We start from the raw sequence: 14,561 nt of genomic DNA, 5'->3' as shown, positions 1-14,561 counted from the left end.
TAAATTAGTTGTTCAAAAAAAAAAAAGCTGAACAAGGAAAAGTCCATTGAGGAACAATTACTTACCAAAGACTTTTTCTCCTAAATATTATTCTCAAGATATTCCCTCAAAATATGAACACTGGAACCTAGAGAATTGATTGTCGTGGACCTAAGTATTCACTCGTCCTCATACTCATTAGCTTCATAATTCTTAGCCGGATATTCATAATCTCTATAAAACCATGGATAATACCCGTCTTCTTTGAATTAAAATCACAACACTCTCTCATATTCATAATCTTTGTCTCCTCACTTATCATTGTGTCAGAATGAATCAATCTTCGGGTAATCCTCCTAATTATTCAGTTAATTATTTTGAATTCATGATCATATCCATATATCGAACAGTTTTTTGCCACTAATGTTGAGAACATATCCAACAGCTATTCAGTTATCATTGGCCAATTCGTTGTATATAATCTAGTAATCTTTTTTTTTGTCGTAGTGGAAAAACCTTCACAGGGGTCGTACATGAGTCCGCCGCCGATTGGTTATCCGACCAGAGATGTGGCTGGTGCGGATCCTGTGGTAGCCAAAGTGGAGACCAAGTCCAAAGGCGGGTGTTCTTGTTGTGGAGGATATTCTTGTGTACAAATGTATATAAATATTTCTTTCAATTTACTTTCTTCTTTGCTAGAAAAACTAGTTTTTATTTATATAGATTAGTTGCTTCTAGTTATATGTTAATCATTTGCCGAATATTCACACTGCGCTTAAATGTTGTTTTTTGTTTTGTTTTTAATGGTCTGTTTGTATAGATTTTAGAGATGTGTTTTCTTCGTTTTTTTTGGGTTTTTTAAATGTTTAACCCATCTTTTTTATAGATTTATTTTTTTCATTATTTTAAACGAGTTAAATTTTAAACGAGTTAAATTTTAAACCTGGGTTTTGTTTAAAAAACAAATGTCTAATTTCAGTAACTCAATTTTCCAGGATAATTCCAACTTCAGTTAAGTTTTCAGCTCAAATTCCTTTTCAATTTCCAACTGAACAACCAAAGTAAATTAAAATTGTTTCTCACGTTGCTATATGAAAACCTCGCTGCTTCTAGTATTTCAGAAGGGATGTAACTATTTTAATTAGTACAATATCATATTTCCTACATAATAATTGTAAAAGGCTAACAATGGCTTTTTTCTTGGCAGTCTTGAGAAGCTCTGCCTTTGTTACCATATTTTGGATTGTTTTCAAAACCACTGTTGCTGCTGATGAGATCGGAGTTAACGGTTTCATGCACTTATTGGTGTATATATATATATATATATATATATATATATATATATATATATATATTTATATTTGATGATTATTGTGTTACTTAATTTCAGCTTTATGTGAAATGTACTCTACGGATGGTTCTCTTTGTTGTGTTTTACATAAGTGATCATATATATAAGTCAATTTTGTTTGTGAAGATGCTATATCCAACACATGTCCTCTAAATCTTCATAACAATGTAAAATATAACAAGTACGCTAAAAACTGTAACATAATATACACTAGATTGTGATAAGCGCTAAGCGCAACATTTACCTTCTCCGGATATAATAAGAGTTACTATCAGATTTATCATCAATAGAATTTAATTATTTTATATTTAATATATTTAAAAAGATAAACAAAATATTGTCAAGTTATATTGTATTATTAAAATAAAATTATAAAATAAATAAAAATAATAGTTGTTGCTATTTTTTTAAAAAATTATTTTCGACATTGTATAAACCCTAAAACCTAATAACTTTGGATAAATCAGCACCTTAAATCAAAAATATTACACTAAATTTAAAAACACTAAATCATTAATCCTAACTAAAACTGATTGGCTTAGCGAAAGATCAGATTCGATCAAAGATCTCTCTTTGTCTCTCTGTTCCTTCTGAAAGATGTATCACGGTTAAGAAAGATGAACGAGAGAAATTCCTCTCCCTAAAAGAGATGAGAGAGAGTCGATCAGGGTTTGCATCTGTAAATCACTCTATTTTGAGGAGTGAATTTTGTTATAACTAATCTTGTAAACATAAACAGTTTTTTTTGTTGCGGATTTTCTTTTGAATTTCAGTTGGCCCAGCCCGTCTTAAATGGGCCGAACTATAATCATTTCCTTCAGGAATATTCAGGGTTTTCCTTAGCAGTTAGCACACTATATAATCAAACCAAAAACTTAACCTCTAGCCGGAAGAGGTAGAAGAGACGAAGCCATGGTTAAGTTTCTGAAGCAGAACAAAGCTGTGATCCTCCTTCAAGGTCGTTATGCCGGCAAGAAGGCAGTGATCATCCGTTCTTTCGACGACGGCAACCGCGAGCGTCCTTACGGACACTGCCTCGTCGCCGGACTCAAGAAGTATCCGAGTAAAGTCATCCGCAAGGACTCGGCGAAGAAATCGAGAGTCAAATGTTTCATCAAGGTCGTTAACTACCAGCATCTGATGCCTACTCGTTACACGTTGGACGTGGATCTGAAGGAGGTTGCGACTCTCGAGGCTCTGTCTTCGAAGGACAAGAAGGTGGCGGCTCTCAAGGAGGCTAAGGCTAAGCTCGAGGAGAGGTTCAAGACTGGAAAGAACAGGTGGTTCTTCACCAAGCTCAGGTTCTGAGAACTGAGTTTTTCTTTTAATATTTTGTAATGGAATTTACATGTAGTTCTAGAATGGATGTGGATCATGTTTAAGACTTTTTGGTTTGAAATATTTTGCTTTTTTTTATCATTTTTATCATCATTTGTGACTGTGTGAAATATGATGCAAGCTAATTGCTTTACAAGATTCGCAGTGCTAGATTCAGGGCCGGCCCAGAGGGGAAGCCATCCAAGCCATCGATTAGGGCATCCAATTTAAAGGGGCATATTTTCTATAAATTTTTGTTACTATATAGATAAAAATAATTTTATAAGATTTTTTAATTGAAACTATACTTATTGGACATTTTTACTTATGATATTTTGAAGACATAATTCAAATACTGAAAAATTCTTTAAAATGATATTCACTCGAACATAAATAGTGGTATTTTACTTATGGAATTAATATTCTACAAGAATCAATGTCACAATAGATTAGAAAACCTACTATAATATTTTTTTGTTAAAGAATGAATGTTATATGACAATATAAATTATTTAGTGGGCATTTTTACTTATGATATTTTGAAGGCATTTTTACTTATGATATTTTGAAGGCATAATTCAAATACTGAAAATTTCTTTAAAGTGATATTCATTCGAACATAATTAGTGGTATTTTATTTATGGAATTATTATTCTACAAGAATCAATGTCAAAATAGATTAGATCGCCTACTATAATATTTGTTTTTTAAAGAATGATTGTTATATGAAAAAAAAAATTATTTAGTGTGCATTTTAGAATATAAGAATATCGATCATCACATATAAAAAAATTTTAAAAGGTAAAAATAGTTATTAGTAGTATAACATGTTATTTAAGAGATTACCTAAATTGATTTTGTTATCGATCAAAACTGTTATAAGAATTGACTATATTTATTTAATGAATGCTTTTACATGAAAAAATGCAAAAAAAATATATTTTAATGTTTTATATTTACCGTTTTAGTTCAAAATTTTAAATTACTTTTAAATTAGTTTTTAAATAATTTCAAGATAAAATATTAAAATGCATAGTTTTAAAATTGGATTAGAGCATTGTTAAACGGTAGACCGGCACTGGCTAGATTGGTAATGAAATGGGCTTGTCTGAATTCATTTTTTTTGGTTTTAAAAGGGATTTGATCTTTGGGTGTAATGCAAATGTACGATTTGTCTTTGCTTGTGGGAACACATTAAGTGTCATTGAAGCATACTCAAGTTAGTTGGCACTCTCGATCAGGGCCGGGTTTGACCTCAAACATTTGATGCAACCGTATGGGTGCAATAATTTATGCAAAATTTTGAGAGCCTATTTACTATGATTATTATTACTTATTAATACGTCAATTTGTTATTGGTATATTTTGATAAGTTAAAGAAAGTGGTGGGACATCACTAAAAATACAAAGAAAATTAAATTTATATATTGTTTTGTGTTATTAAAAATGAGTGGATTAAATAAGAAAAATATTATGACTATAAAAAAGAAAAATAACTGATTTAGAATAACTATCTATTGTGTTATTAAATACGAGTGGATTAAATGGTTTGACTATGTTGTCGATGGAAAAAGTTATGATCAAGAAAGAAAAGTGCATTTGCCTTCGTTACTTGTTTGATTATTTATAGGTTTTATTTTTGATTCAACTTCGTCAGACGAAGACTATTTTAAATCAATCACGACTGCTAGTTGAGTTTTACCAACAAACTATAAGAATTTAGCTCAATAAAGGTTGGGAGAATTCTAAATGTTCAATCCATAATTCTCTTGAAACCAGCCTTTGAAAACTACAATTTAAATTATAAATATAAGTTATAACTTTACATTTTTCTTCTTTTTATGGCAAAATGGTTTGATATATGATCTATCATATATGAGTTGTAGTCGAAGAGAAACTGTCATTGGATTTTTTTTTTCATTTCCACAAAATTAATTTGGATTTTTTTTGTCTTCAATCGTTTTTTTTTTTTTTTTTTTTTTTTTGTCGGCTGCCCAATGTACTAGATCAAGTGGGGTCGAGACGAGTTAATCCTCCGGGGAGCATCTCCGTCTGTCCGAGTCTGACCTATATGGGAAAATATGTAACCTTTCCTCCTAGCTTCCTTTGCCAAAGTATCCGCACGACCATTTCTACTTCTAGGAATATGACTAAGGGTCACATCCTCGAAATTATCCTGTAGTCGGTGGAACATGTCGAGCTCTGTTGCGAAGGATGGCCATTCTTCCGGGTTTGTGGTCATGTCAACTAGGTCCGAGCAGTCTGTTTCGAACCGTATCGATGTGAACCTCCTCTCTTGCATACATGAGATTGCCCAGAGTAGACCGTCCATCTCAGCATGGAGTGCTGAGAGGCTCCTAGTACAAGCCCGTAGTCCAAACATCTCATTTCCGATATGATCCTTAAGACTCCACCCTAGCCCACTAACACTGCCAGTATTAATCCATGATGCATCAATTTGGCATGTAGGAATTCGGGGTGTCTCGGGATTCGTCTCTATCGCTGGGGTGTGAGGGTCATCCTGATCCTCATCAGTTTGATCCTTTTCATTTGCCTTCCTCCAGCAGTCTGCTTCGAGGGATGCATGTTGAAGAGTATCCATCGGGGAGACGACTTTCCCATTGAAGAGTTTGTCATTCCTCGCCTTCCAAATGTACCAACAGATCCATGGGAAGGTATCGAATTGTGGTCTCGAAGGAGCCACCTCTTTTCTCTCCCAAAACAGAAAGGTCATGTTTTGGTAAATAGATTTACTCGGGAAGTCACCCGGAATGGACGGATAGTCCGATAAGGCCCAAACCTGTAGGGCTGGGGGGCATTCAAACAGAAGATGATTGATCGACTCCTCTGGGCCAGCACATCTAGGACAACTCCTATCGGTGCCCAAGTGTCTATAAGTGAGCCTCTCTGCCGTCGCCACGCAACCAGATATAGCCTGCCATAAGAAGTGTAGTATCTTACTTGGCGCCTTAATCTTCCATACATGACTTTTAAGTCTCGTGGTACTCGGTTCTCGGACCTCGGTGCATAGATCCATTTTCGTCGATTGTAATAGATCGTACCCCGACTTGACTGTGTACGCTCCTGATTTTGTGTGGTTCCAAGCATACCCATCCATAGCAGAAAAATGGGAGGGCTTTATCCCAAGTATCAACGGTATATCTCCTGGATGGAAAAATTCTCGTAAAAGTTGTATATCCCATTCCTTGGTATCATTCCTAATAAAGGACTGAACAAGAAGTTGGGGTAATCTGTAGACTATGTGTTGGGCAGGTCTTGGTGGTCGGGCCACTGTGTCTGGGACCCAAGGATCACTCCATACCCTCGTATCTCTACCTGTTCCAATTGTCCTTCTCATGCCCGATATGAGCAAAGGTTTTGCTGCCATAATACTACGCCAGCCATATGAAGGCGAGTATATCCGTCGGTCGTCAAAGGGAGAAGAGTCGTTATAGTATCTCCCTTTTAGAACCCGCGCCAAGAGAGAATCTGGGTAATGTATCAGCCGCCATAATTGTTTCGCAAGAAGTGCTAAGTTGAAATCATGGAAATCTCGAAAACCTAATCCTCCCAAATCTTTAGGAGTACAGATCTCATCCCATGCTATCCAATGTAAACCTCTGCTGTTTTGTTTTGAACTCCACCAGAAATTAGATGTAGTACTCCTGAGTTTATCGGTAATGCCTTGTGGGAGCAAATAACTTGACATGACATATGTCGAGGATGCTTGAGCCACTGCTTTTATCTGCACTTCTTTTCCTCCTTTAGAGAGAAGTCTCGATGACCAATTGTTAACTCGTCCATTAAGTCGATCCTGTACAAAGGAAAACACTTTCATTTTTGAGCCACAAATTTGCTCAGGTAACCCAAGGTACATTCCCATGCCACCTTCCGAGGTAAAACCTAGAACCTCTTTTATATCTTTTTTCAAAGCCGCCTCCACCCGGTTGCCAAAGAACATAGAAGACTTGGACGTGTTTATTCTCTGTCCCGATGCCTTCCCATAGATATCTAGGATGTCTATGATCTCCTTGCATTGGCTTAATTCGGCTTTGCAGAAGAAAAGACTATCATCAGCAAAAAGCAAATGTGATATCCTCGGGCTTGCTCTAGCAACGCGGAGCCCAACAATTTGCTTCTCTAGTTCTGCTCCATTAAGGAGTGAGATCAATGCCTCCGTGCATAAGATGAACAAAAAGGGGGACAAGGGGTCTCCTTGTCTCAAACCTCTCTTTGGGAAGATTCTTCCTCTTGGTTGTCCATTGACTAAGACTTGATATGAGACCGATGTGACGCAACACATAATGAGGTCAACAAGTCTTTCATCAAAGCCCATCTTTAACATCAAAGCCGCTATGAAGCTCCATTCCACTCTATCATATGCTTTGCTCATATCTGTTTTAATAGCCATAAAGTCTTCTCTGCATCTTTTGTTAGTCCTTAGTGCGTGAAAGCTTTCTTGTGCTACAAGAATATTATCCGTGATTAATCGTTTTGCTACAAACGCCGATTGTGTCTCTGAGATCAATCGCGGAAGAATCCTCTTAAGTCTCTTGCATAGTAGCTTTGAAATAATCTTGTAGCTAACATTGCAAAGGCTAATTGGTCTGAACTCTGTCATATCTCGTGGTTTCTTCTTTTTGGGGATAAGGCAAATATTCGTCTGATTTAATAGCGGGTCGAAACTGCCTGTGGCGAAAAAGTCCTTCACAAGTTTGATAATGTCTTGGCCCATCTCGCGCCAGAATCTCTGGAATAGTTTGCTAGTCATGCCATCCGGACCGGGGGCTTTATTCGGGTTAATATCAAAAACTGCCTTTTTAATCTCCTGTTCCGACGGTTCTTCTAAAAGCAATCTATTGTCGGACTGAGACACTTTGCCAGAGATAAAACGAAGAGAGGCATCTAGCTCTGTCGGTATGGAGGAAGAGAAGAGATCTCGAAAGTATTGAACAGCCACGTTCTCTACTTCAATTTCACTCTCAACCAGCTTCCCATGTTTATCTTTTATGCTGATGATCCGGTTTTGGGCTCTTCTCTGGTTTGTAATCGCATGATGGAACTTTGTGTTTCTGTCCCCGTGTCGGTGCCACTGATTTCTGCTTTTTTGTTCCCAAAAAGAATTTTCTTCTTTAAAAGCAACGGTTAACTGTCTTCTCAGTTCCTCCAGATCTGCGGTTGTGGAGTTTTCATCGTCTTGTACCAGGTCGATTTTGTGTTTCAGTTCTTTAATTAAGATAGCTGAATTTGTCGGGTTTTGTTTTTTCCAAGAACTAATTTTATTTCGACATGAGGTAACTTTTTGATGAAAATTCCTCATAGGAGCTTCATCAAAATGTCCCCATCCCGATAGTACCGCTTCTTTAAATCCCGGTTTACCAATCCATCTCTTATCGAATCTAAAATTCTTTTTGGTCCTCCTGACAGTAGATTGTATCCTTGCTAGTACCGGTCTATGATCTGATCCCCATAATTGTAGGAATTCTACAACAGAGTGGTTAAATATGGCATGCCATTCTTCATTCGCCACTGCTCTATCGAGTTTACACTTTACTTTTCCTGTTTGTCTTCTTCCCACCCACGAGAAAGAATTTCCTTTATATGGAAAATCAAGCATCCCACAATTTCCTAGCATGTTGCGAAAAGGAAGAAATGAGTTCTCCGGGCGACGTCGTCCTCCCCTCTTCTCATGGTTCCCGGTAATTTCATTAAAATCTCCAATCATAAACCAAGCTCCATTTCGTGTTGTACTCATGCGTGACAATCGTTCCCAAACATGGTCTCGATGTCTAACCACAGGGTTTCCATACACGAAGGTCATAAAGATCTCATGTCCTTCCAACCTGGTTTGAATGTCAATCATATGATTATCCGCATATAAAATAGTAACCGATGGATCATCCATATAGAAAAGTGCTAAACCTCCGCTCCGACCAACCGGGTCAACAGTACAAACATGATCAAATCCAAAAGAAACTTGCACATCTTGCAAGACATTCCGATTGTTTTTAGTCTCCGAGAGAAAAAGAAATCTAGGTAAAAAACAATGATAAAGTTCAGTGAGGTGCTCCTTTGTAAAATTTGCACCCACACCTTGACAATTCCATGCAATTGTATTCATTTGGGAATCTTGGGTGGCCTGCTTCCCACCTTTGTAGTTTTGGTTTTGTTCTTGTGAGTAGACTCCTCTTTGTCTCTGCCGTGCTGCTTAATTACGAGCCCATTTGTTGATTTCTGGCCCAGTGACTGTCCATCTTTTGCTTCTTTTGATTCCTTAAGTTTTGGTGAAGCCCGGCCCATGAGTAAGTTCCTCTTCCTCAGGGACAAGCCCACCGCGTTAGGATTAGGAGACCCTTTCTTCTTTTTGAACGGTGACCGTAGAGCCTGTTTTGGGTGAGGAGAGGCTGGGTTGTGGCCTAGCTCAGAGCTGGATTCCGGTATATCAGTCAGTTTATCCCCCACCATCAGGTTATCGAGATTATCCTCCTGCTCGGGAGCTTCTTCTTCCTGTTCCACCGAATCATCTAGAGCCATCAGGGGTGCGATTTCTTCTATCTTCTGGTTCTCATAGTAGAGTAACTCATCTTCTTCCATAAGATCATCATCATCCTCGTTAAAATTATCACCATCGATCATCCAATCTTCCTCTTCCAAAATCTTCTCCGCATGAAGGTCCTCCACTTCGCTATTCTTTCCAATAGCTTCCTGGTGAGAAATATCTTCCTCTTTCTTATCACAAATTGCCGTTTCCTCCTCTTCCTCCACAGTTAGTTCATACCAACTCTTCTTTTTAATTTCATCATTGTTCGCAGGTAGTAGGGCTTTTGTCGGGGATCGCTTAAAAGCCTCTGCAAACTTCAGGCTTTTCTGTGCAGAACTCACCGACTCAGAGGATTCAACCACATCTCCCATTTTCCCTTTCAATTTCGAATCACCAGAAGATTTTCCTTGAATGTTAAGTCTGAAGGGTCTTTCCCGCACATGATCGGGAGAGGAGTAGATTTGTTTTGCCATTTGAGGGAGCTCCAGAGCATTGGTGAGATGCTCCTCAGATGCCTTCTCGTCCTTTGAGCTGCTGGGAGGTCGAGCCATTTGCTTCTCACGAGAGCCTGCAACTGCTGTCTCTCCCTTAGTGCTGCGAGATGAAGGTACTTGCTTTCTCTCTCCTCTCTTAGCTTCCTCACGTTTTCTGCTTGCTGCAAAAGATTCATCATATCTCCTTTTGTTGTATGTATCTTTGCTAGCTGGTTGGGTATCTCTATCTCGGGAGCTTTGTCTGTTATCATCGCGTTTCTCTTCTCTAGCTGGCCGATGGTGAGTCTCACGGTGGTCATCTCTCAGAGGATACCGGGAATCAATACGCTTCCACACGTTATCCCGGTTCTCTCTTTGAGTTCCTTCTCCGGAGCGTCTTTCGTTGTAGTTTGTAACCTGAGGCACGGTTGCACTGACTCTCCTTGTAAGATCTCCATTTCTTTTTGTATCAAATCTGGAGTGTTGACCCTGTTCTCTAGCAGCTTCATTTGATGTCCTGAATTTTGCTCTTTCTTCTTCAGATAAGGTGGGACACGACTCCGCCTCGTGGGAGATGAGACGGCATGAGTGGCACCATCTGTGGAGGTTGACATATTCCAGAGAGACTGGGACGATTTCACCAGTGGGTAGTTGCGCCCGAAGAGAGAATTTCAAGGGGAGTTCTGCATTGAGCTCAAGCTGGAATTTAGCTGTTTTCTCCTCCACCGGGCCTACATGTCCAAGTCTTGATCCTAGTGCCCTGAACATCGGTTCTAGCCAGTAGTGTGTCGGAATCCCCATAACGGTGACCCAAAACGTCATAGTGTTGGGGAAGGAGTCGCCTATGTGAGGTGCCCATCTTTCAAGCGCAAAGGACCACTTGTTGTAGTGACATGGCCTTTTGCTTAACACCTTCTGTAGGTCTTCTTCAGAATCGAAGTCAAATTGGAAGCGTTGGTTCCCCAAGTCCACCCCACGAACTCTGCCTTCAACATCCCATATGCTCGGTCTTGGGAGGAGAGAGATGAGGGTTTCGACACTGCGCCTCTCTCTGTTGAAGAGCCTTCCAACCAGACTGAGTTGGTAACGAGCTATAAGCTCCGAGTTGTCAACGTAGGGAAGGATAACCAGGTCGTCATCCTCCTCCTCTTGAACTTGAGCGAGCGTTTTGCTCTTGCTTGACGATGCAAGTGAGTGAGACATCTTGTGATTTCCAAGTAAGTGTAGATCTACAGTAATTTTAAATTTCCCAAGAGAGAACCGTAAAAACCCTTCCTTTGTAACAGAAAAGTTAACAAGAAACCGCCTTCCTTTGTAGGAGCTGGGACCTAACAAAGGGCAAGAGGAAGGAGTCTGGTTCTCAGTTTTGTAACAGCGACCGCAACACATCCATGGAGTGTAGGTCAACTGTAAAAACGAGGCCATTTCTTGAGAGGGGGGCTGAGGCTGTCGACATTTTCAGGTTGTAGCCTATGAGCTCTGCTAAGCGATAGAGGAGCCGCGAATATCTTCACTGATGGAGTCTAAGAAACGCACTGGCTCCGCCGTCCGTACATTTCGCCGACGAAGATCGCATCTATTACCCGATGGTTAACAGCCGAAAGTGGTAAACATTTGAAAAAGTCTTCAGAGGTGCAGTGTTTTGATGCCTGAAGCGGAAAGGAGCTGTTGGATAAAAGGGAGTTTGGGTTAAGAGTCAGCGGTTAACAACTTCTCTCGCATTTCGTGCCTGAGAGCGTTTTCTTTCTTTTTGGAAACTAGTTGGCTGCACGTTGTAGCGTGTCTTCAATCGTTTTTTATTGCTAAAATTTGGATTAGTGAAATATATTTAAAAGACAAGAATAGGCTAGGTTTTCACAATAAATATGGGGCCGAGACTATTGGATCATATTGAAATCAAACTTGCCTAGGAAGCTTTTTGGTGATGGTAGTATAGGCTCCTAACATGCCTAGATTAAAAATCATTATCGTTTATCTATTTTTCTTTTTCAATTCCTTAGCTCTGATGTTAATTACAGTTATAACTGTAATTATGATTTTGCCTGAGACGGTCTTTGACGTTGATCGACGTTAATATCGAGTCTGGCCAATATAATACAAAAGCCAAACATTGAAGAAATGATAAACTGAGTGAGAAATGGGTTAGGAAGAGGGGATTAATCTAAAGACATTACGGCTCCCACTAACCTCCATATGCATTTTGAGCTTAACTCCAATTACAATTAACAAAACAGCTCAAGACTCTCAATCATATTTTTTTAAAAATATTGTCAATTACGAGTCTCTTCACATTATTTATGGTTTTACACACACATGAATTGATAGGCTTGAACCAACTTTCTAGTATTCTTTCACCTAACAATTTTGTAGTTTTATAAAAAAAGATGCAACTTTATGTAAAAAATATATTTCTTATGAGTTTATTTAGTGGTGGACCAGGGGTTGAGTTTAATGACTAGTAAGTTTTTGTCAAGTTGATTATGCAATTTTCAAACTCCATGCATATGGTAGTTGTAATATTATCTAATGTGGTCATCATATACAAACCAAAATAAAAACACTCACTAAAAGTACATTATAAATTTATTTGTAAAAATTCATAAGGTTATGGTTATAGTTTGGCCAATGGCTTTGTTGTTTGAAATAACTTTTTATTAAATCAAAGCAAGTAAATTATTACGCTTATATGATTATATCTTACAAAAGTTTACATGAAATTTTCAGTGTAAATTCAGATACATTCATGATTCACCTGCCTTCTTCACCAAGTATTTTAAGAAACCGTAGGCTTCATCAACGCGGTCTACTCTCCCTAACGTGTATGTTATACAACAACAATGCTTTTCCAAGGGCTGGACGCTATGCATTGCTCTCATTTCCTTGAATATTTGAGAACTGAGACCATCCACTATACCAGAAGAAACTTATATAATGGGCCGTGAAGTCTAATTTAATGGGCTCAGGCTTTAACTGAGTAATTAACAACAAAGAATTATTCAGTTACTCTGCTTTTGTCAAGGAGTACAGTACATTTGTTATCTACATGAAATACACGAAAGGTCCAACTGGTGACCACTTAAAAATTGATAGGAACTACAAGGGAAAAAAATTAAAGGAATGATAAAGAATAAATGAAAAAGAAAAATTGTAGAGAAGAAACTTAGCAAATTATTATAGTGAATGGTAACCAAAAAAGGAACAAAATTTCAAATAATAAATAATTTGATAATTAACTCAGAATTAGCTGACATGATATCTGTAATATGAAAAAATGATACAAATTTTATTATTAACCATGACTGATCAGTGCTGTGTTTTATTCTTTTGCACATAATAAATAATCTTAAAAGTATAATTTACCTTTTTCTCTTGTGTCTAGATGTATTAGGCTTATATCAAAAAGCTTGATGAAAAATTATTATATAGAAGAAACAAATTTAACCTACGTACATTAGCAAGTTGGATTAAAATGTCAAATTTCTATAAATTTATTTGATACATTAACATATATAGATATATCTTTACCAATTTTCATAGTTTTCCATTTGGTTCTTTATCTAATTTGATATGGAATATATTTACACTATAATTCCTCATAAGAAAGGAACGTGAAGGAATTACCAATTCCTACGAATAATAAAATTTCCATGTAACTGGTCAAAAAACAGGAATCGGGAGGAACATAGTATTCCCTGTTATTTTTTCCTTCAGTTGGTGTCACCAGTTAGAACCGAAGATGTTCCATTTGTGCCGAAAGTGTATATTTAAGATATAAGGTGCATCTTTTTGGGTAACTCAAGAATTTTATTTCATAAAAAGTTTAGGGGATACATGGAATTGGGCTAGAATGCAAGCAGATCTTGACATATAAGTCCAGAATGCAAGCATGTCTTGACATATAAGTCCGCAGACCCATCATTTTCCCTTCTGATGAATAAAAACAAATAGGAAACAAAAGAAGAACGCGAGATCGAGGAGATGTTCCCTAAACCTTTTATGAAATGAAATTTTTGAGTTGCCCAAAAAAAGATATAGGGTGCATCTGTTAAAGCATGTGTGAGTTCCTTCCAACGATTTGTTTATTTAAAAGTTGGCTAAATCCAGAGTTAATGTGATTTCATTTCAATTTTGAAAAACTTGAAAACGAAAACCTATTGGGCTAGTCAACCTCCGTTTTATATACAAAAAATCTAAAATCAGCAAAAATGATTTTTAATGCTTTAAGAGTATTTCTATAGAAAATATCTTTAAAATAAGCCCTTTAACAAAAAAAAAAGAAGATATCTCAAAATGGATATTATATATATATTAAAATAATATAGAGAAAACAACCATTAAAAACCTAAACTTTCAAATTAAAGCCAAAAAAATTTTCAACTCATGGTTGAGCCAAAAAAATCACCAACTTTCAAATATTAGCCATTTTAATCATCATATTTTGTTGACTCGGCCATTTAAGAAACCCGAATAGTCAACTGTTAAAATCGATAAAAAAAAATAAACACATGTTAATTTTCTAAACGACATCATTTTTAAAATTGATTAAAACATTGATCAAACAATTTTTTTTCCGTCTAAAACACTTAAAACATCTCTTTCGGGAAACCATAGTGAAGAAGATGAAGTTGATTTGAGGCTCTGCTTTCGCGAAAGAGATGATTTAAATGTTTTTAGAAGTAAATAGACGTCGTTTGATCAATGTTTTAATCGATTTTTAAAATGATGTTGATTAGAGAGTTAACATGTGTTTATTTTTCAGTCGGATTTAATAGTTGACTAATCGGATTTCTTAAATGGTCGAACAAAATATGAGGTTTAAAATGACCAATATTTGAAAGTTGGTGATTTTTTTTTGGCTCAAACATGAGTTGAAGATTTTTTTGGTTTTAATTTGAAAGTT

At 37.1% G+C, this 14,561-nt stretch overlaps 3 protein-coding genes across 3 annotated transcripts; 1 reads left to right on the top strand and 2 right to left on the bottom strand.

Annotated features, from left to right (window-relative positions):
- Positions 1-81: 81 nt before the first annotated feature.
- LOC108857467 (60S ribosomal protein L27-3-like) lies at positions 82-2,735 on the top strand. Its single transcript, XM_057011366.1, has 3 exons — positions 82-326; positions 487-637; positions 1,187-2,735. Exon 3 carries the CDS (start codon positions 2,243-2,245, stop codon positions 2,636-2,638), a length of 396 nt encoding a protein of 131 aa, XP_056867346.1. The 5' UTR covers positions 82-326; positions 487-637; positions 1,187-2,242; the 3' UTR covers positions 2,639-2,735.
- Positions 2,736-4,649: 1,914 nt separating this feature from the next.
- LOC130494983 (uncharacterized) lies at positions 4,650-8,282 on the bottom strand. Its single transcript, XM_056985870.1, has one exon. It carries the CDS (start codon positions 8,280-8,282, stop codon positions 4,650-4,652), a length of 3,633 nt encoding a protein of 1,210 aa, XP_056841850.1.
- Positions 8,283-8,717: 435 nt separating this feature from the next.
- On the bottom strand, positions 8,718-11,300 carry LOC108858854 (uncharacterized). Its single transcript, XM_018632717.2, has one exon. It carries the CDS (start codon positions 11,084-11,086, stop codon positions 8,765-8,767), a length of 2,322 nt encoding a protein of 773 aa, XP_018488219.2. The 5' UTR covers positions 11,087-11,300; the 3' UTR covers positions 8,718-8,764.
- Between the last annotated feature and the right edge of the window lie 3,261 nt (positions 11,301-14,561).

The sequence above is a fragment of the Raphanus sativus genome, chromosome 5 (assembly GCF_000801105.2).
Source record: "Raphanus sativus cultivar WK10039 chromosome 5, ASM80110v3, whole genome shotgun sequence".
Taxonomy (NCBI): Eukaryota; Viridiplantae; Streptophyta; class Magnoliopsida; order Brassicales; family Brassicaceae; genus Raphanus; species Raphanus sativus.
This window is presented reverse-complemented; position numbering and strand designations above follow the sequence as displayed.